Genomic DNA, 23450 nt, shown 5'->3' with positions numbered 1-23450 from the left:
TATCTCAATCTATTAGGGTGCGTTTGGTTCACCAAGGTTATAGGAAATAAAACATAACCAAATGTTGTTTGGTTCAACTTAGGTAATGCAACAAAAACTTGTTTGTTTGAAGGTTTTAATTAATACCCTAGTTTAATATTTTACCATATTACCCTCAGTTACAAAATCAACTATACATAATATTATTATTATTATTATTATTTATTTTTTAATGTTTTTTTACTTTTCTTTTTCCGGTATATTTTTTTACTTTTTATGTGTTTTTTTATTTTTTAATGTTTTTATATTTTGTATTTTTATATTATTTATATTTTTATTTTTTATTTTTTTACATTTTTTAAATTTTAATTTTTATTTATTTATTTTATTTTTATTTATTTTTTTTTTAATTTTTTTTAAAAATTTAAAAAAAAATGTAAATTTTTTAAAATTTTAAATTTTTAAATTTTTATAATTTTTTAAAATTTTTTAAATTTTTAAAAAAAATTTAACATTTTTTTTAAAAAAATTAACATTTTTTAAAATTTTTATTTTTTATTTTTAAAATTTTTATTTTTTATTTTTAAAATTTTTATTTTTTATTTTTTATTTTTAAAATTTTTATTTTTTATTTTTTATTTTTAAAATTTTTATTTTTTATTTTTTATTTTTTATTTTTTATTTTTTATTTTAAAAATTTTAATTTTATTTATTTTTAAAAATAATACATTTTAAAATTTTTTAAAATATTTTTTTATTTTTTTACATTTTTTCTCTTTTTTTCATGTTTTTTCTTATCGGAAGGTATTTTTGATAAAAAAATACGTTAACCCCGGAATCAACAAAAACCTTAGTTTTCTGAGGTTTTCCGATTCCGGGCTACATGACCCTTTTGCTGACGTGTCGGGCATGGAACATTACTTGGGAATCATCGAATACCTAAACCAAACAAAGTTTTTGTTGATAACCTTGGATGGATAACCAAGGTTATCAAGAATAACTCCGAACCAAACGCACCCTTATAGTAAAAGATGATTACATTCATCCTCAGTGCTCCTTACCGTCCGTCTTTAGATTATATAAAGGAAAATAAATCACAATATCAATTTATAACTGACCGCCAATGACTAAGATACGAGGCAAGGTAACATAGCACCGACATTGCCAAATTTGAGCAGCAAGTATCATCATCAACATCACACTTACAAGAACGACCTCAATACGATAACAATTAAATTATCCAGGTCCATTTCCAATGAATTCTCCGTTCGTATCCCATGGACGGGTCTCATAAGACTTCCCCATCACGCTGCGCTTTCGATTCACTGTGCCATCTGCACAATTGTATTCTGGAAAGTAGTCCAAGAATGTTTTTGTACCTAGTGAACCAACTCCGTGAAATAGAAAGTCTCGCAGCAATTCCTACAAGGCAATGTAAAAGAGCATTCAACAAAATCCTTCAAACACAATGTTGCAAGATTAACGAAAGTTGAATTGGCATATAGTTTCACAAGTGGACCTTTGCAAGATTTTCGCCTACCAATTTCTTCAATATCGGATGTCCTGGGTCCTGTTTGTGCCATTGTAAGTTAGTAGAACAATTAGTATAAGATCTCCTATCTTATGAAGTCATATCAATAAGAGAGAGAACAGGAAAAAAAATAAAGCACAACAAGATTATACAAAATTTAGTTCATAATTTGAAACATATCAGTTAACTTATAATTTACTGATGTATAGGATTTTTGCTCTGAAAATAAAGATAAAAGTAACTATAATAAAAAATTAACTAAGGTAAATCTAGAAAAGTTTAGGGTGCGTTTGGTTTGCACCGTTTCCATTTTCATTTTCTGGAAAACGCGCATTTTCTAGAAAACAGAAAATGACTTTTTGTCATTCTCTGTTTTTCTAGAAAATGATAACCAATTTTTTAGAAAACGAGAGCAGAAAATGTAAACCAAACACCGTTTTTCAGAAAACGCGCGTTTTCCAGAAAATGAAAATGGAAAATGCGCGTACCAAACGCCCCCTTAGATCTTCCGTGTCTATATTATGAATAAAATATTAACTTAGCTAAATCTAAAAGTATTTAGATACGTTTTAAGTGTCGTTTTTGTTGGTGTTGTGTTTTCTATACAAAACCAAATCATTACCATTTGATAATAGATCCTTATTATTCTCAAATCAATAGTGTTCGTAAGGACCTCTAAAACTTAAAAAAAAAAATTACAAAATGACAGTTAGACCTATTATATTATATGGAACTGAATGTTGGAATATGAACCAAGCACATGAGCAAAAGATGAGAATCAAAATGATTAGGATGTTAAAGTAGATGTGAGGACATATGAAGATGGACAAAATAAAAATGAGAATATTAGAAAAAATAAAATAAAATTATACCTATTGTGAGAAAACTTCGAGAGACATATTTAAGATGATATAAATATTTACTTAAGAAACTAATAGATGTCCTAGTTAGGCTATGTGAGACGGATTCCACATATTAATCAAAGAAGAGGGAGACTAAAGAAAACTTAGTTAACAATGATAAAATAGTTCATCTAAATATAAACGATAATATAGTGGAGAATTAAACTCAATAGCGTAGGAGAATTAGTATAGCTACCCCACTACTTAGTGGGATAAAAGCTTGATATTTATTGTATTATTCCCAAATCAATAACAAAAATAACATTTTTTAAAATTTATCTTTAAAGTTATGAAAAGTTGCAGTCAACAAATGTTCACTCCTACCAAAGGCAGTCTCTAGTAATGTTTTCCATGATGGGAGCATATTTTCAAGCAAATTTCTTCTCAGCATTTTGACTCTGAGAAAATGGTAATGACCATTTCAGTATCAATGTACCACATGACAAAAAGCAAAAAGGATATAATAATTACCTTTTCTGCTCTCCATGTAAGATATTTGTGCTGTGCATCACAATTCCGACAAATCTGAAAGGCAGATGTTTCTTTTACTGCTTGTTCCATCAACACAAGCCATGCCTACCGTGCCAGTGGGATACTTTTAAAATCGTAACACTGATGAGACAAAAAAAAAGGGGTACAACTCCTAGCTAGAAAACAGAGGACCTTGAAACCATACGGGAGCTGATGTTCAGGTTTTTTTCTCATGAATAAACTTTGATTCTAGGAAAAATACTACGATTATATTTACAAACAAGTTTAGCAAGGGAAAAGTTACTGAAAATGACGCAGTCATTTCTGATAGTGAAATTTCATGAAGTACCAAAAACTAATATATACAATCAAGAGAGGTCCATCATGGTCTTGAGTGGACATCGAATACCAAAATAGAAGCATTTCAACTAGGTGGATCCATAAAGCATCGATTATGCACAAAAATTTAGACAAAGAAGTTGAATATCTTGATTCTCAACATGAAACATCTTAATTGTTAGTGTTGTCCTACAATGTCATTTGAATTTGGAAGCATGGACAACAGATGAGAGATTTTGTAGGTTAAAATAATTTGTTTCTATTTTTATGTTATCTTTATGCATTAATTTGGTTTTATGTGCATCAGCACAAATATAAGAAAAACTGTCGTGAGATTTGCCTTTGTTAAGTTTTTTCACAGTACTGACTTTTATCCTACTTGCATAGGGCACATGTTACAATTCTTTTGTCCAACTAAATTCAAACCCATAGACCTCATGACTAAGCATTTCAAATTTACTAATCAATCTGAGGGGTTTTACCCATCAAAAAACAAATCAATGTTTCCTTATGTAAATGTTAATTGAGGGGATGATATTTGGGTTAATATGTAGCGATATTACATTTCAACAGCAAGATAGCAGCACAAGATTGCAAATGGAAGGTAAATGTTAATACATTTCTGTTAACCATTGATTTTAATTTTATATAAAAAAACAATATCAAAAATTAAATTTTTCTAAAATTTTAAATGGACAAAATAAAACGAACCAAATCAATGAATATGGAATGTGAGATAAGGATTATGTGAGTTCAAACCGAGTTGATTTAGAGTTTTTGGTCCATTTGTGATCAAATCAAATTTTAAATGAATTAAATCGGTTCAATCGATTTAAAATGAATTAGAAAATTTTGAGGAAACCTTCCCTATCCTCTCTTCCTCTTTTTCTTACGTGCTTTTCTCTCCCATGCACGCAAATCTGCCACCCGCCACCTCTTCTTTCCACACACCAGCTCCCTTCTTATCTTCTTCTTCCTTCATTTGCTTCCCCCAACATCAGCAATCCTGCAACAGCGACTCCTCCAACATCTTCCCCTCCTTCCAGCAACCCAGCAGCTCTTTAATTCTCTTTTTCTTCTTCTCCCACCAGCAAACCAGCACAAGCTTCTACAGCAGTTGCTCCTTTTCTTCTCTTCTCAACAGCAGCAACAAGGCACTCCCCTCTTATTCCCAGCTGCAGCTCCCTTCCCTTCTCCAGAAATCTAACAAAGGCTGGTTCCAGCCGGCCTGTTTTCTTTTTCAAGCAAGCAGCAGCTTCTGTTGAATAAGTGAATGGAGAAGAAATGAAATAGGAAAGAGATTTCATTGTGAATGGGACTTTAGTCTCACATTGAAAGTTTCAAGGTACTTTTGTTGGTTTATATTGATTCGCATACATTGAGGTTGTGAACAAATGCATGGGGAGACGAATGTCGGACCGGTCGAAGCAAAAATTTGCCCAAGTGGAACAACCAATATTTTGCCACGTAGATCTTTTACTGCTATGAAACGAACGCATTAAATTCGAGATTAATGCAGAATAAAACCGGCCGAGTAATAATGAGTGAAACGGTGGCCGTTTCATTGCTCGGCTAATAATGATCATTAAGGTCATTAACTCTGGCCACTGATCCGAGCTCCTATATAAGGAGGTTCCGATCATAGACAGAAAATATAGCAAGTAAAGCTCTCCGTTTTTCTTCCTCCTCTGTCGGCAGCTCCTGCTCGGCGGAGTACCCGTGATAGCACTCGGGTGCCACTCAGTTCGCCGTGATCACCAGTGCTTGGTGGAGTTCACGGTCAGACCGTTGTATCCTGGGAAACAAACGACTCGAATAAACCTCGAAGCACATCCGGAGGTGAGGACGAATCTGTTTCAAGGAAACTGCGACTTGCAGGCCTCGGTCAATCCTCTCTGCCGACCTGACTGCTTGGCCGACCTGCCCTCTCGGCCGACCCGACTCCCGCTCGGCTGACCCGGCTTCCGCTCGGCCGATCCGACGTGCTCGCTCAGCCGATTCGCCCATTCGGTCGATCTGCCCTCTCGGTCTTTTCCCCGCTCGAGCTCAGTTGTTCGCCCGACCGGCTCTTGTCTGCTTCGACTGATCTGCCGCCCGACCTGTCTGCTGCCCGGTCTGCCTTCTGACAGACTTGTCTGCTTCGATCGGTCTCCCTCTCGCTCGGCCGATCTGCCTCCTGACAAACCTGTCTTCCTAATTTGTCTGCCTCTCGCTCGGCCGGTCTGCCTCCTTACAAACCTGTCTTCCTGATCTGTCTGCCTCTCGCTCGGTCGGTCTGCCTCCTGACAAACCTGTCTTCCTGATCTGTCTGCCTCTCACTCAGCCGGTCTGCTCTGCCCGACCAACCTCGCGGTCTGCCCGACCTGCCTCTCTTATCTGACGAAGACTTTGCCCGATCGGCCATACTACTCGGTCGACCTTTCTGATCTGCTACGCCCGATCAACATAGTGCAAACTGCCTTCATCACTTGGCAGAAACCAACCCCTGCTGGTAGCCTGAGATCATCCGCTCAGGTCTTTTCAACAGATAAGTGAATTTAAATTCGATATATTTAAATTCAACTAATACCCCGAAAAATCTCCGGCAACAGATTGTTTGTAATCCAACAATCTTGAAACAGATTCGACTCTGTTGAGATGGCCACGGAACAAAATGTTGAGGTGCAACAAACTCAACACGTGCAGGTCCCCTCCGCCCCGATTAGAACTGTGTCAATCAACCACGGGGAAAAGCCAGAGAAGTTCAGTGACTGAACTTCAAGAGGTGGCAGCAGAAGATGCTCTTCTATCTGACCACGCTCAACCTAGCTCGGTTCTTGACCAAGGACCCTCTCAAGCGAGCTAAGGATGCTGATGCTCAGACCATCAGTACAGTGGAGGCATGGACTTATTCTGAGTTCCTTTGTCGAAACTACATCCTCAACTGTCTTGCCGACTCGCTGTACGATGTGTATAGCATGAAGAGAACAGCTAAGGAGTTGTGGGAGTCCCTGGACAGGAAATACAAGACGGAGGATACAGAGGCAAAAAAGTTCATCGTGGGTCGATTCCTGGACTACAAGATGGTTGACTCCAAGACAGTGATCAGCCAAGTCCAGGAACTTCAGGTGATCTTGCACGAGATCCACTCAAAAGGGATGGTTCTGAGTGAAACCTTCCAGGTGGCTGCTATCATTGAGAAACTGCCTCCCGGCTGGAAGGACTTCAAGAACTACCTGAAGCACAAGCGGAAGGAGATGAATGTGGAGGAACTCATTGTTCGACTTCGCATCGAAGAAGACAATAAGAGTTTTGAGAGGAAACTGTTCTCTCAGGCTACTGTGAAAGCCAACGTGGTCAAGCACGGTCAAAGCTCAAAACAGAAGAACTCCAAGTCTTCCAAGACGGGACCCAGAGGAGGCATCAGCAAGAAAAAGTTCTCTGGGAAGTGCTTCAACTGTGACAAAGTGGGTCACAAATCTTCGGAGTGTAGAAAGTCGAAGAAGAAGCAAGAGGCCAACCTGAACGAGGAACCAGAAATGGACGACCTCTGCGCTGTGGTCTCTGAGTTGAACCTGATCGGTTCAAACCCGCGGCAATGGTGGATCGATACTGGAGCCACCAAACATGTGTGCTGCAACAAGGAGCTACTCCACAACTTCGAGGAAGTCACTGGAGACAAACTGTTCATCGGGAACTCAGCAACCTCGGACATCATGGGCCACGGAAAAGTGGTGTTGAAGATGACCTTGGGCAAGGATCTCACTCTGAACAATGTGTTGTATGTTCCGGAGATTCGAAAGAATCTAGTGTCCAGATCACTGTTAAGCAAGCATGGCTTTCGCATTATCTTTAAGGCGGACAAAGTTGTATTGTCCAATAATAGAGTGTTTGTAGGAAGGGGCTATGTATCTGATGGGTTGTTTAAGCTCAATGTAATAACGATTAGGCCTAAGATAAATAAAACTGAAAGTTCTTCTACTTATATGCTTGAGTCTTCGTGTTTGTGGCATGGTAGACTAGGACATGTTAACTACGATGTATTGCGTAGATTAATTAATATGCAAAGCATACCTACATTCCACCTTGACCCAAAACACAAGTGTGAGATTTGTGTTAAAGCGAAAATGACAAGGTCATCCTTTCAACATATTAAAAGAAGTAATTAACCATTTGACCTAATCCACACTGATGTGTGCGACCTAAAAGGTACACCAACACGTGATGGTAATAAATACTTCATCACTTTTGTAGATGATAACACAAAATATTGTTATGTGTATCTTCTCAAAAGTAAGGATGAAGCTATAGAGAAATTTGCTCTCTATAAGAATGAGGTTGAAAACCAACTTAATAGGAAAATTAAGGTGGTTCGAAGTGACCGAGGCGGTGAATATGTGTCACCGTTCGCTGAGTTGTGTGCTGAATATGGGATCAGACACGAAACAATAGCTCCTTATACTCCTCAGCAAAACGAAGTTGCTGAGCGAAAGAATCGAACTCTAAAGTAGATGATGAATGCTCTTCTATTGAGCTTTGGATTACCAGAGTCAATGTGGGGGGAAGCTGTGTTAACAGCTAATTACCTTTTAAATAAGGTGCCCCGGAAGAAAATAGATAAGAGCCCTTATGAGTTGTGGAATGGAAGACAACCGTCCTACAAATATTTACGAATGTGGGGGTGTCATGCCAAAGTGTTGGTGCCTGATCCGAAAAGGATTAAGATAGGACCAAAGACTGTTGATTGCATATTTATTGGATATGCACAAAACAGCATTGCATATCGATTTTGTGTGTATGAGTCACACATACCGGAGATACACAAGAACTCGATAATCGAATCAAGAAATGCCTCGTTCTTCGAGCATGTGTTTCCGTATAAGACCCGAGAGGATGCTAACTCCTCAAAACGAGCAAACGATGATGATGACGAGGAACCCGTGGAGGTTGAGCCTAGACGGAGCAAAAGAGCTCGGGTAGAAAAATCCTATGGATCGGATTTTATCACTTTCATGTTGGAGAGTGAGCCCGAAGTTACTCAGAAGCTGTAGGCTCTTCTGATGGACCTCACTGGAAAGAGGCAATTGCATCTGAGATAGAATCTATCTTGCAAAATCACACTTTAGAACTTGTGGATCTTCCTCCAGGAAGTAAACCACTAGGTTGCAAGTGGATCTTCAAGAAGAAAATAAAATCAGATGGCACAATCGATAAATACAAGATCAGATTGGTAATCAAAGGATATCGACAACGAGAAGGCCTTGATTACTTCGATATATACTTTCCGGTGTCGAGAATAATTTCCATTAGAGTATTGTTGGCTATTGCCGCTCTATGGAATCTCGAAATACATCAAATGGATGTAAAAACAACTTTTCTAAACGGGGATTTAGAAGAGGAAATCTACATGGACCAGCCTGAGGGGTTTTCTGTGCCAGGATAGAAAAACAAGGTCTGTAAATTGGTGAAGTCATTATATGGTTTGAAACAAGCACCAAAGCAATGGCATGAGAAATTTGATAATGCCATGAAAGAATGTGAATTCAAGATCAATTAATGTGATAAATGTGTCTACATGAAAGTCACAGAGAGTGACTATGTCATCTTGTGCCTCTATGTAGATGACATACTTATCATTAGGAGTAATGATAAGATAATCAAATCCACTAAAGACATGTTGAACTCAAGATTTGACATGAAAGACATGGGCATAGCTGATGTGATTCTAGAAATCAAAATTCTTAGAACGACAGAAAAACTTGTTCTTAGTCAGTCCCATTACGTGGACAAGATTCTTGAGAAATTCACCAAGGGTGATACTGCGTTGACACGAACGCCGATAGATACGAGTCAACATCTATCAAAAAATCGAGGTGAAAGTATCTCTCAGATAGAGTACTCTCGGGTAATTGAAAGTCTGATGTACTTGATGAGTTGTACACGACCAGACTTTGGCCTACGCAGTAAGCAAACTGAGTAGATACACGAGTAATCCCGGTGTTGAGCACTGGAAAGGGATAACAAGAGTACTGAGGTACTTGAGGTATACTCGTGAATATGGACTGCACTATATAAGATATCCTGCTGTGATCGAAGGATATAGCGATGCGAGTTAGATATCTGATATAAAAGACTCTAAGTCTACGAGTGAATATGTCTTCACTCTAGCAGGTGGAGTAATTTCCTGGAAATCTTCTAAACAAACCGTAATAACCAGATCCACGATGGAATCTGAGTTTGTAGCTCTTGACAAATATGGTGAAGAGGCTGAATAGCTACGACAATTCTTAGAAGATATTTCACAATGGTCGAAACTAGTGCCGGCGATTTGCATACATTGCGATAGTCAATCAGCAATCGGTCGGGCACAAAGCCATCTGTATAATGGTAAGTCTAGACATATACGTCGTAGACATAATACGATTAGACAACTACTCTCAACGGGAGTTATCAATGTTGACTATGTGAAGTCAAAAGATAACCTAGCGGATTCGCTAACCAAGGGGTTAAATCGAGAGTTAGTTGCAAGTTCATCAAGAGGAATGGGTTTGATGCCGTTGTCAGCGATCAGTGCAGATAGGGATGGCAACGGGGCGGGGCGGGGGCGGGTTTGTCATTCTCATCCCCGCCCCGTTCTCATTTTTTCGGGTTCGGGGATTCCCCATCCCCGCCCCATTTCTAAATTTAATTTATATTATTATTATTATTATTTAATAATAATTATTAATGATAATATTAATATTAATATCAATATCAATAATATTATTATTAATAATATTTTCAAAAATTTTAATATTAATATTAACACTATTATTAATATTTTAAAAAAAAATCATATTATTATTTATTAATATTAATAATAATAATATTCGGGGGGGGGGGGGTTCGGGGATAGGGATAGTATTCCCATACCCGCCCCAAACCCGCCCCATCCCCCAAAAATCGGGGATCCCCATCCCCATTTCGAGTTTTTCCCGCTGGGCCCCAAACCCGCGAGGAAAATTGTCATCCCTAAGTGCAGAGGATACCCAACCTATGCTGACTGGAGATCCCAAGAACTAGGTTCAAAGGGACAACTAATCTGCACTGACTAGACACACTGTAGGGGGATAGCCCAATGAAACAGTAACTAGACTAGGGTAAGCCGATGGGCTTTTAATAATCAAGAAGAGTAGATGGCAACTCTTGAGGGATCACCTATGTGAGAAAGAAGTGGGGCCGCTTCGAAGAGAATTGGAGGCACAATTCTTAGAGCTTCTCATAGAACCAGGCGTGTTCATGGCCAAAAATGAACACACTCATGAGAACTGAGTTGTATCAGGGAGAGTCTTGGGTAGATTTGTCACTGCTTACACAGACGGCAGTATAGTTCAAGGACATCGTGTCTACTATCAGCCAGTAAGCAACCAAATCTTCACAAGGGAAGGTTCAAAGGGTAAAACCTACCAATCCTATACTTGACTCAACTGCTGAATGCTATCACTTACCCTATCTCCATTCATGTGGGGGATTGTTGAATAAGTGAATGGAGAAGAAATGGAATAGGAAAGAGGTTCCATTGTGAATGAGACTTTAGTCCCACATTGGAAGTTTCAAGGCACTTTTGTTGGTTTATATTGATTCACATATATTGAGGTTGTGAACAAATGCATGGGGAGAGCCTCTCTCTCACGCGTGGGTGCGCAGGGGGGTGCAAATCCAGGGCCCGGATTTGCACTGAACCAAGTTGACTCGTGTGCGAGCGCGACCTGCGCACACGAATGTCGAACCTGTCGGGGCAAAAATTTGCCCAAGTGGAACAACCCACATTTTGTCATGTAGATCTTTTGTTGCTATGAAACGAATGCATTAAATTCGAGATTAATGCAGAATAAAACCGGCCGAGTAATAATGAGTGAAACGGTGGTCGTTTCATTGCTCGGCTAATAATGACCATTAAGGTCATTAACTCTGGCCACTGATTCGAGCTCTTATATAAGGAGGTTCCGATCATAGGCAGAAAATATAGCAAGCAAAGCTCTCCGTTTTTCTTCCTCCTCTGTCGTGCAGCTCCTGCTCGGCGAAGTGCCCGTGATAGCAATCGGGTGTCACTCAGTTCGCCGTGATCACCAATGCTTGGTGGAGTTCATGGTTAGACTATTGTATCCTGAGAAACAGACGACCCGAGTAAGCCTCGAAGCACATCTGGAGGTGGGGGCAAATCTGTTTCAAGGAAACTGCGACTTGTAGGCCTCGGTCGATCCTCTCTACCGACCTGACTGCTTGGCCGATCCGCCATCTGTTCAGCCGACCTGCCCTCTTGGCCGACCCGACTCCCGCTCGGCTGACCTGGCTTCCGCTCGACCGATCCGATGTGCTCACTCAGCCGATCCGCCCATTCGATCGATCTGCCCTCTCGGTCTTTTCCCCGCTCGAGCTCAGCTGTTCGCCCGACCGGCTCCTGTCTGCTTCGACTGATCTGCCACCCGACCTGTCTGCTGCCCGGTCTGCCTTCTGACAGACCTATCTTCCCGACCTGTCTGCTTCAGTCGGTCTGCCTCTCGCTCGGCCGGTCTGCCTCCTGACAGACCTGTCTTCCTGATCTGTCTGCCTCTCGTTCGGTCGATCTGGTATGCCCGACCAGCCTCGCGGTCTCCCGACCTGCGTCTCTTATCTGACGAAGACTTTGCCCGGTCGACCTTTCTGATCTGCTACGCCCGCCCGATCAACGCAGTGCAGACTGCCTTCATCACTTAGCAGAAACCAGCCCCTGCTGACAGCCTGAGATCATCCGCTCAGGTCTTTTCAACAGATAAGTGAATTTAAATTCGGTATATTTAAATTCAACTAATACCCCGAAAAATCTCCGGCAACATATTGTTTGTAATCCAACAGCTTCTTCTCTTCTCAACAGCAGGCTTTTTTTTCGCTTTCTTTTTCATATTTCCAGTATCAGAACTCTTCTCTCATCTTCCTGTTTTTCCAGCAAGAGGTCCAGCAAAACCAGCACCAAGGTTTTGCAGCAGCTGTTCCCAGTGGTGGAGCCAAAACGGCTGATCTACCCGGGGATGTGGACCACGATTGTCAACACCGACGTCGATGCCCTAGGTTGCCTTCCTCTTTCTCTCATGTTTTTCCTTTCTCTGGCTGCAAATCTGAGCTGCAGCTCCTTCTCAATGCCGTCGGCCCCGGGCTAAAGCCCAGGTAACCTAAGCCGTGGCTCCGTCCTTAATTGTTCCTCTTTTTTCCTCTTCTTTCAGCAGCGAGAACCACCATTCTTTCTGTTTTCCAGCATCTTCCAGCCAACAGCAACACATCTTATTGCTGTTTTTATTTTCCATCAGTAAGACCAGTATTATAGCACCATCTCCACGGGATTTAGTCTTTCTTCAGCCAGCCAACAACAGCAAATAGTGTTGCTACTCTCCATGGCACCAAATGTTGCTGTTTAGTGCAGTATTGATCAATCAAGGGTTCGATTGTCGAGCAATCCATATCAAAAAAACACCACCATTGTTTGTCGGTCAAAGGAAAGCTACAAGCCTACAAGGTATATATTTTATTAGATATCAGTTTAGGTTGGTTGTCTAGTTTAGATTTAGGAAATTAACAAATTAATTTGTTATTGGATAGTAATAAATGTCGTTAGGAATTGGGAATATTCCGAGTTAGTGAGATCACAAGTTGGTCCATCGACTTTGAGTCTTAGATAATGTTCAAATTTTATGTCATTATTCTTACAGGTATTTATTTTGAGTTCTAAGTTATTTTTGTATTGTGTTTATACATATTAGTTAGTGGAGCACGTTGATTGCAAATACTCAGAGCTTTTGTTGTTAGAGGTGGGTAACTTTATCCTTTGACTTCTCTATATTTCCTTGTGGATGAATAAATTGATAATGGATTATATATGTTTGTAAAATGGATTTCTGAAAGGAGGATTAAAATAATATTTAAGAATAGTAAAATGGGTTATAAAATAATTATACCATTGGAGGGTAAATAATTGATATTACTTCATGTTCACATGTGGATTCTATATGGGAACTAAGATCAAAAGGATTGTTTTAAAATTTAAAACGAATATTCTGAATTATTCTTTAGTTGATACGTGTCTTTAGAAAAACTGTTTGACCTTCCATGCTACTTGATGTTCTAGATGTTGAAACGTGTAGTTTCATGTTATATAACTTTTATCTGCTCTATGATGATACCTAATTAAATTAACATATTTATGTTAAAAATTGACTTGGGTTGAGTGAACTAAGAATTGAGCCATTGTGGTAAAAAAAAAGTTAAAAGTAAAATAAAAAAGATGTTAAATGGAGAATACTAAAAAGTAAAAACTCCAAGTCTAGCCTTGTACTAGGGTACTCGATCGCCCACAAGTTGATGAGGTAGCGAGCGATCGTCCATGGTCACTATTTACTTGTGGATTGACGTTATATTATTGTATTCCATCGATGAGGAGACTTTTAGCCGAGGCGTCATATGATGTTATTACACTCTAAGAAAACTGGCTCTAGTAATTCATTTCCCAATTGATTTATCATGCTCATATCATTGTGACATTTATACATATTCACATGTATACCATTGATGTCATTTAAAAAAAAAAAGGACAGCCCAGTGCACGAAGCTCCCACTATACGGGGTCAAGGGAAGGATCCATTGTACGCAGCCTTACCCTGCTTTTTGCAAGAGACTGTTTCTAGATACCATTGATGTCATTTATACATGTTAATTAAAGAATAATAATTGAAAATTATCTTAATTAGTATTAAAGATGATGATAATTTGGGGTGATAATAGTAACTCTAAATATTGATAAAACCAAAAGAACTTAAAGAAGTAATTAAAGTTGTAATATGAGATTGTGACCTACTTTAATTCCTTGACTCCTACTCAAGATTAAATGCATGTACATCTCTTCTGATTACCCACTAGTAATTTATGCTTACTACGTGATTCCCTTGATCTCTAATTTTGCAAGCATAGGCGCCCTTTTGATGTTACTTGATTTCAACTAGATCATAGAATTGCTTAGAGATCTCAATCTACCAAAATTCCTAGGATGATTTTTATTTCGATGTATTTCCATTATATTCGTTTGATCTTTTGTTTTATATGATTTTGTTGTACTTATAGTAAGCGATACATAATTAAATATATAAAATTTGTTAAATTTTTGGTTGTCATGCTCATATGGCACTTAGTTCCTTTTTCATTAAAGCGTCATCAAGTGGGATACCTCTTGGTATGTGAAAATTATACCCTCAAGCCCCACGGTTTCCCTTAGATAATTTCATGATAAATCTTATTTCAGTTTCAAGTATTATCACCATTACAGCTGTTCAAATTAACAGGCATTAAAGGTGTAAATTCTTTTAAGCTTAAGACTTCTGATTAACATATCATTCCAACGGTCAGTGAGAATTTGGTACCTTAAAATATTCCATGAATGCAGAATACAGAACACCATACTTGAATTGGCTGGAACTGAATCTTGACCATATCACAATTGGTGAGAAGAATCTCAAAGATTCACTCGTAATATTACCTCCCCATGGAAGAAGCTGCATTGCCAATGTTCAAGCAAGATATAGCAACCATATTACATACTCCAAAGTCAAATGAAAGTGACAATCTACAGTACCTCAAAGTATTTCTGGCCAAGTGGTAGTAACTCTCTATAGTATTTATGTTTGTAAGCTGTATCAATGGTGACATCATAAAGTGGGTTAAGATCCCTGCAAAATTCCCACTTAATAAGCTAAGCTCAAGGAACTTCAAGGAAGCATCATAAAGTTTAAGAAGAAAAGATGATAGCTATCTAACTTTATAACCAATGTTCTGTTAAGATTTTAATTCCTTTTATTCTCTCACCATATTCTTGCCTTAAATAACTAAATTTGCGGCAACATAACAATTGAAAGGTGATGTAAAAATATGTCTGGAACAATTGGTATAATGGTCTCTTTCATAGTGGCACACCCTTGCACTGAGAGGTGGGTACATACATGCTATATGAGGCTGCTGTTTTCTAACATGTCCTGATTCATAATATATTTGCATATCGTGTCATTTTGATGGCTATGCAATTAAGAGATCTCATCCATATTGTTCAGCCAATTTGTAATTTATAAGAAAATGAACATTGGTATTCCATTGAAGAACATCACAACTGTTAAAAAATAAAAGAAAGTTATAGTTCATAACTTCCTTGTTCAACCCTCATTTTCTAAACAAAATTAGCTTGATTCTTTTGGGAATATTAACAATCTAAGCTAGCACAACAAACAAGATGAGTAAAACTCAAATAAGAACAGTTCCAAAAGAGTAATCCCACAAATACAATCCTCTAATGCCCAATATCTGACATGACAAATTAACGCTAATTACAAAACATATGTAGAAAATACCCTAAATTTACATGATAGACAGGAAAATTAGTGACACAAATCTATATGTTTGTTAAATAAAAAACTTAAGAAAAAGTTTAGCAACTTTTACTTATTGTATATTGATGTTTGTGAAACTTATCAATTTCTGCTTTATACAAAATCTTTTCATCAATTATATATCATTTTCCATTATTTAAATTGATATGAAATGGCACTACCTGATTAGACATCAACATGAAAGGAATAGTTAGTCCTACCATAACCTCATGGACCATGAATCAAATGTTAACTTAATATGCAAGTGAGTTGGCTGTGTGCGTTCATCTGTTTCTCAACCAAGTGGATTTAGTATTTTTGTTTGACCTCAACATGGTGATGCTAATGAAACAAAATACTTAAGATAATGATAAAATGAGAATAAGAACACATAAGAATAAATTTGGTCCAGAATCAGCTTGTTAACAGAATGCTCAACAAGCTGAACTCTAAATCTACTAGTTGGATCATTTTGAGATAAACATTTAAAATCAACTTGTTGGATCATTGTGAGTTGTTATAATAGTCTATGAACTAGCCTATAATGTTACCAACTATGTTAAAGCATTCTCATATGGAGATTGTCATAGTGGTCTATGGACTGGGAATTATGTATGGACGTGCATTGCCTTGCACACTTTCTCTGTCATGGTTACTTTATTCAATACAAGTTCAGCACTGACATTACCTAGAGGAGCCCAACATGTAGGGAATAGACGTTTCAGTTTACATTGATCTCTCATTTATCTTTGTTTCATCAGCATCAATTGAATAGACAATTGTAATAACACAGGTAGAAAGAAATTGGATTAGCAGTAAGTGCAAATAACAAAATTGATAAAGGTTCAATTATTAGGAACAGTGATATTAGAATCATTATACTAGAGAAGCAAAGACAGAAAGTGAGACTCACAAAACGACAATGCTCAAGTTAGCAGTAGCAAAAAAATTGGCACAAAATATAGGAAGATCAAATTCTGGTTCAGGAAACACAGCAAAATCAAGGACCTGCAAGGGAAAACGTAAGCAGCAGTTGCAGCGCCAAGGATTAAATGATTTGCATTCAAGTGAGATCCCTCATAAAGCCCTGGCTTCTATAATTCTCTGAATACTAGAATACATATTTAGAGCTCTTCCAGAGAGAAACAGTTACAAAAAATAAGTAATCAAAAGCAGCTTAGATGATTGCAGAATTATTAATTTCACTTTACTAGAGCTAATTATTATTGGATATATGTGAATGGAGAAGAGATGGAAGAGGAAAGAAGCTTCATTGTGAATGGGACTTTAGTCCCACATTGGGAGTTTCAAGGCATATTAGTTGGTTTATATTGATTCACATGCATTGATAATGTGAATAAATGCATGGGGAGAGGCTCTCTCTCACGCGTGGATGTGCAAGGGGTGCAAATCTAGGACCCGGATTGCACTGAACCATGTTGACTCGTGTGCGAGTACGACCTGCGTACGCCGAATGCCGGACCGGTCGAGGCAAAATTTGTCCAAGTGGAGCGACCAACATTTAGCCACCTAGATTCTAGATTCTTTTTGTTTTGCTGCTCAAGAAGGTAACGGAAGTATTAGCCATGGTTAATGGCGATTTCGTAACCTTCCAGATAGTAAAGGTAGGCCATTGATGATTGCCGGCTATCATTAATGTCTGGGTATTGAATGGCCATTACTCGACATTCAACGCAAGTGAGAGATGGTGCTCCTATATAAAGAAAAACTATGGTCTTGAGCAAAAAAACACACACGGGAAGATGAATCTCTTCACCTACGTCCCCCACCCCCCCCCCTCCTCCTCTGTCGTGCTTATCTTGCTCGGTAGAATCCCCGTGATAGCAGTCGGGTACTTCTCAGTTCGCCGTGACCACTAGTGCTTGTTGTGCATCACGGTTAACCATTGTATCCTGGGAAATAGACGACCCGAGAAAATCTCGAAGCACAACCGGAGGTGGGACGAATCTGTTTCAAGGAAACTGTGATCATCGCAGGTCTCGGTCCACTCACCCGCTCAACCGCTTGGCTGATCTACTCGCTCGGGCCGCTCTATCACTCGAGTTGCCCTGCCCCGGTCAACCCCTTCTGCGACTCGGCCGATCTGCTGCTCGACCGCATTACTTGGTCAGTCGCTCATCCTAATCAGCTGCTCTGTCGTTCGGGCTACCTGCCTTTCCTCGCTCGACCATTATACCCGGTCGGCTACTCTGCCATATCGATCATTATCTGTTGCTCAACCGTACTACTCGCAGCTACTCTACTCTGCTTGGTTTAGTACTCGCCTACTCGACCTGATCTGCCTGCTCGGACGATTTTCCCACTCGGCCGATAAGCCCGCTCGACCGACCTACCAGCTCTTAACTTGGTTGCACTACCACTCGGCCGCCTAATCAGCCACTCTGCTCGCTCAACTACTCTGCAGTCAGCACTTTGCATAAACCAACCCCTACTGGCAGCCTGAGATTATCTGTTCAGGTCATCTCGACAGATAAGTTGAATTTAATTTGGTGTATTTAAATTCAGCTAATTCTCCCAAAATCTCTTGCTGATTGTCCAACAATTATAAAAAATTGTAGATTGCTAAGATAGGGTACGAAATGAAGAAAATAATGTAGATGCTTAAAAATTTAAATATCAAATCTCCTTGTTGATGCAATTAAGGAAACATGACATCTTTTACAAACTATAAATCAGTTCTGCATATAAAATCAATGGTAGGTTTAGAAATTGTTGATTTGTTCATAATATGAGGTCAATGAGGTTAAGAAGCTATGAAAAAAGAATGAAGGTAAACGTGTATGTTTGGATTATATTTCTATTACATGATGGAAGAGTTTATGAGATTATGGAATATATTGATTACTAAGTTATTAAATAAATTTTTAAAACTTACGGTGTCAGAGAAATGTAGGAAACTTCTTTAGTAACAAATAAAAAAGAACTACCAAAGGAGAGTAAGAGATAAAACAAACCATTCTGAAATAAATAATTCTGATTTGTTTGAAAAAGATTGTCTATGCAACATATTTCATAAGAAAAATGTTGAGTAATATATAGAAGAAAAGAAAGATTTCTGTATGATTTTTACTAACTTAGAAAATTCTTAAGTAGAGTCTTAGACAATTATTGTGGTGAATTTTTTTTTAAAAAAAAGGAATATCTTGACATGCCTGATAATGTAGTTGCTACTTACTAGTGTTTGAGATACAAGAAATGCAACAAATGGAAGCATCTATAATACTGCAGTTACTAGTACTCAAGATACTAAAAGTGTAACCAATGATTTTTCTATAACTGTAAAGTTTATAATAAAATTGAGTTTAACCCTTTATCCTTTTTATAATAGTACTAGATCAACTTTACTAATTATGTTCAAGACAAACCTTCTCAGTATATATTATTTGCAAATGATGTGTAACTGATGAGAGTAGAAATGAAATTCTCAAAGGAAGAATTATGGTGAGAAATTTTAGAATTGAATGTATAAAAGTATAATTCCAATAATAAATGTAGTTGAGATATAGATATTGGTTATTGAACAAAGAGATATAAATATCTTGAATTCATTATTGAACAAAGAAATATAGATATCATTAATAGGATAAAGCGTGAGTGGTAGAAATAGAAAAATACATCAATAACCTTGTGTGATCATCATATCCCCAATAGGATAAAAGAAACAAAAATATAAGCATGATATAGTTTGCCAAACTTTTATGAATGAGAGTATTGAATGGTTAAAAGAACACAAACTAACTGACGTAGCATAATGAGGATCTTTAGACTGATGTGTTAGGTTAATAGAAAAATTTATCACTATTTGGAGAAATTAGATAACAGGAAAAAAAAAGTTCCTGATCATATTGGCACGTTGAAAAAACATACCATTGTCAGGGGTACAGGTGAATTTAAAAAGTGATTTAAGAAATTCAAACATTACTAGAAATAGAATTTTACATAGAGTTTAATAGAGAATAAATTCCATCTAGACAACCTTAAATAGTAGGGATTCGTAAGATGTAATAATAATGACAGTTAAGAAGTCTTTTTTAACTCTATATTACAGCCCATGTTTGTTATATAGCCTAGAGCCTCATCATATAATCAAAAATTATAATATGAGACAAAACCGATTTGATTAATCCTATTACTTTTAAAATTCCCCTATAAGCTAGAAAATAATTTATTTTTCTATTTGAAAGAACAAGAATCTGCTTCTTTCAGTGCCACCTACCACTTTTGACGAACTAACTCTTCGCTCATCAAAGAGTGTTATTCAACCTTGTCATGTGGAAAGAGAGCATTCTAAACCCAACATCCAGCATAAACACTTACGAAAACGTTAATAATTGCACCACACTAATTGTCCTTTGACTATCCTAAATCCACTTAGTTGTTACATAAAAATGTTGCATCATCCAAATGAGTGGCTTGGTAAAAATGTTTGTATCCCATAGCATAAATGATGTTTTTTTTTAAAAAAAAAAGTGTTTCTATTTGAAAAAAAATGTATATTTAATAAGAAAAATAAAATTTCTAATGCATTCAAAATCAAAGTACAAGACACAAAAATTGAAACTTGTAGTGTGGAGACAATTCAAAGGAAGAGAATATTCTAAAGAAAGTTGTTTGACTCCCTACAATCATACCACAACCAATATTGGTTGAAGGGGAATTTAACTACTTATTAGAGGCTTTTGAGAGTGCAAGGGCTAGGGTTATTGTTTCGATGAGCCTTCCACAAGCTTAAAGGCTACGGCATTGCTATTTTGCAATGAGGCATCTGCGGTAGACTTCCTAACAAGATCAAGTGTAATTCCTTCCTCTTCTCCCATTATCCACTTTGAATCTTCTTCACTTCCTCTTCTCCACAGATCCCCTCCTACCTAATTCCTTCCACCTCAATGCTTTTGGTATTGTACCATATCAATCTAACTAGGACCAAAATTCTGGCTCGACAATATTTCAAATCTTTCCCTCTTGTGCTACCCGACCCTAGACCCCTTGACTCCAACCGCTATTCACTTGGCATGAAAGTGAAGCTAAGGCTTCTACTAATCTACCATATAAATGCTTGTCTTACTCTCCTTATCCAGTTCTCTTTGTCTTGACCAATACCAAATTAAACATGGTTAATACCATCCCACCATGATTTGGTTGGCAAGTAGCACTAGTATATCCCTTTAAGCAACACAATTTCAGTTTTGATCAACAATTGAACAATAAGTTCTGACCGTATTGACTAAAATGGTAATGAATACATAGATGTACGAGTGTTTTTCCTAAAAACAAATAGAGAATATGTTCTATGAACAAATGAAAAATGAGTTCATAAATAAAAAGAGAGCTACAGAGAGATATAAATACCTGCATACCGGAATTCCCTTCAACTGTCAAACTTCTGATAAGTCTAATTTTAGGAGGGGCATGAAAAGAAAGTGTATGGAGCATAATATTGTTGTCTTTTGACCTTAATGATTTAAATTTCTCCTGATACCATCATAAGAGAAAATATAAAAGCATCAAGATAAAGTTTCACAAATACAACCAAAATGATAAAGATAAAGTGGAAAAAGTCCAAAACAAATTGTGAGATTATAACACAAATAAAGATTCTTCTTCATAGTTTTACTTATAGCTAAAGCACAATATTTGGCTTTGGAAGTTTACCAAGCGTTTTTCCCTTTAAACACCTAGATGATTCTTAGTATTCACTCTTTTTCTAATCAAAAGTTACAAAAAATAAAACCTAGTAATACTCATCATGGTTTGAAATTGTTTAATGCGACGCGTCATGGTTGAAACTTATCGGATAATAAATTACCAAAAATATAATTTTTTTCTCTAAAATTATTTTTTATCTAAAATTATCATTTAATTGAGAGTGTTCCTTTTAAAAATAATCAAAGAAGATTATAGAAGTAAAACTTATAAAAAAATATCTTAATATGTGTGGGAGTAAATAATGAGGGAAATAATCTCTCTTGCTCTCTTTCCATCTTATGTAAGTTCATACTCTCTAAATTGCACAAAGTCGAGGGTAATGGTAGCCAAACCTTGTTTACAAGAATTTTTAAAAGAACAAAGAGGAAATTCATCTCCCACTCTATCCCTCACTGCATCTTATGTAAGTTCTTATCCTCTCGATTAGGGAAATTGAAAAAATTTATGTTATCGATTAAGTGAAAAAAGTTGTCACTCTTTTACCCACAATGGGAAAAAAGAATTTTAACAAGAATGTTACAGGTGAAGAAAAATTATTCCACCCTTCCCTTTCATGATAGCACCCAAATAAGGGGTACACTTCCCCTCATCCATCCTTCCCCTCAGTCTCCTCTTTTGATAGGCTATTGTTAAAGCTAATGTCTTCGTCTACTGTGCAACAACATTGCCACCCCTTCAAATAGTCCCATAAAGCAGCTTGAGCGTCTAACATGTCCAAGTTATATTGTTGCATAATTATAAAGATCAACAACCTACTTGCCCAACAAAAGGTTTGGAATATAATGTCCATATTTCTTTTTAATCTTGTTGAATTATAAGTTTAAACGAGGTATTTTCCCTTCTTGAGATAAAAAATGCAGGAGAAGAAGTTAGAACAACTCATCGACTTCATAATAACCAAAACTTGGATACCTGAATTTGTATGGTAACTTTCTGATAATTCAGAATCCATATCAAATGAAGTCAGATAGGTAGGAAACCAATCCAGAAGGCGCCACATTGTAGAAGAACTTAACACCAAGTCCTTATCCAATATTTTAATCCCTGTTTACTTGGAATGTTAGGCGGAGAGTAAACTAGGGAGACAAGCTAATTTGTCTTCATTCTTAGCTTCTCCCATTCCATTCCATTCTAAATAAGCAACCTTTTAGAGCACAGCCCAATAGAATCTTGACCATTTTAGGTAAGCTTATCACATTCTAAGTTCTGTGAATAGATTTATTTATAAAGAAAAAAGAAGATTTTGAGCTTAATAAATCCTAGCAAGACTACATCCCCACACTTCAACCAATCAGCCTACTTTGGCCGCAGGAGGGTATAGCACAAACACTACCTGAGCAATATTCCCTGTAGATAACCAAAGGAGCAAGTCGGCACCAGCTCACACGCACCCTACGGATAGGCAGAACTCAGAAGCTTCAGCTAGAAGTCAAGGACTTAGAAACATGTTCAGTCGCCAAGTAGGAGCACTACTACGAGTTGTTAAACATAATGTTTCCTTAATACACAGCTCCCAGAATTAGTAAAGCACTAGATATGCTCCATTTTAGTGAGGAAACCACCGGATGTCAAGTGTTCAGGCGCAAAACAGTTCCTTGCATAGAATACTAAAGATTACAACCCGCCGGCCTACTAATTAGATACTCAGTGAATAATAAGCTCTAAAAATCCAGGAAAATGATTGAGGAAAGAAAAGGGGCAAACAGACGTGGGAGGGAAACGGAATAAGGTCGGCGCGAAGCTTGGCCTCCTGGAACGCGAACTCCACAAACTTGTGGTAAGAAAAGGAGGAGAGATCCAAGGAAGCCATTTCCGCTTCCTTCTCCTATCCTCGCCTTCGATGGGGCGGACAACGCCCAAAGCGAATCGACCAGCCACCCTTGCTAACTGCCTTCGTAATATATAAATATTGGAGAAATGAATATTCAATATTTATAAATTAAATTTCCTTTTTTAAACCAAAAAATCCAATTGAAAAGTTAGGATCAATTGTTTGGTTGGTTTGGTTTTTTTTATTTTCATTTTATGAGAAAAGGGGAAAAAAATTGTTAGGTTAATTATTTTCATATTTAATTTTATAAAAAAGATATCATTTATAGAAAA

The 23450-nt window shown here is 37.4% G+C and overlaps 1 protein-coding gene across 4 annotated transcripts; it reads right to left on the bottom strand.

Moving 5' to 3' along the window:
- Positions 1 to 1029: 1029 nt before the first annotated feature.
- LOC122041944 (phytochromobilin:ferredoxin oxidoreductase, chloroplastic-like) lies at positions 1030 to 23236 on the bottom strand. Of its 4 annotated transcripts, XM_042601842.1 has the most exons (9): positions 22681 to 23192; positions 22260 to 22391; positions 20991 to 21113; positions 16534 to 16628; positions 14837 to 14930; positions 14625 to 14756; positions 2884 to 2988; positions 1499 to 1549; positions 1030 to 1401 (listed from the first exon to the last, which is right to left on the bottom strand). In XM_042601842.1, exons 3-9 carry the CDS (start codon positions 21072 to 21074, stop codon positions 1216 to 1218), a joined length of 747 nt encoding a protein of 248 aa, XP_042457776.1. In that variant the 5' UTR covers positions 21075 to 21113; positions 22260 to 22391; positions 22681 to 23192; the 3' UTR covers positions 1030 to 1215. The 4 variants fall into 4 exon arrangements, with proteins under 4 accessions (XP_042457776.1, XP_042457774.1, XP_042457775.1 ...); XM_042601840.1 differs by lacking the exon at positions 22260 to 22391 and having other exon boundaries at positions 23056 to 23236; XM_042601841.1 differs by lacking the exon at positions 22260 to 22391 and having other exon boundaries at positions 2884 to 2937; positions 23056 to 23236.
- Between the last annotated feature and the right edge of the window lie 214 nt (positions 23237 to 23450).

Source organism: Zingiber officinale, chromosome 2A, assembly GCF_018446385.1.
Source record: "Zingiber officinale cultivar Zhangliang chromosome 2A, Zo_v1.1, whole genome shotgun sequence".
Classification (NCBI taxonomy): domain Eukaryota; kingdom Viridiplantae; phylum Streptophyta; class Magnoliopsida; order Zingiberales; family Zingiberaceae; genus Zingiber; species Zingiber officinale.
This window is presented reverse-complemented; position numbering and strand designations above follow the sequence as displayed.

Coding starts and splice junctions, on each gene's coding strand:
- LOC122041944 (XM_042601840.1), bottom strand. CDS start 23,157: ATGGCTTCCTTGGATCTCTCCTCCTTTTCTTACCACAAGTTTGTGGAG. Junction 14,931..16,533: donor AACTTGAGCATTGTCGTTTT/GTGAGTCTCACT, acceptor GGAATTTTGCAG/GGATCTTAACCCACTTTATG. Junction 1,550..2,883: donor TTACATGGAGAGCAGAAAAG/GTAATTATTATA, acceptor TGGCACAAACAG/GACCCAGGACATCCGATATT.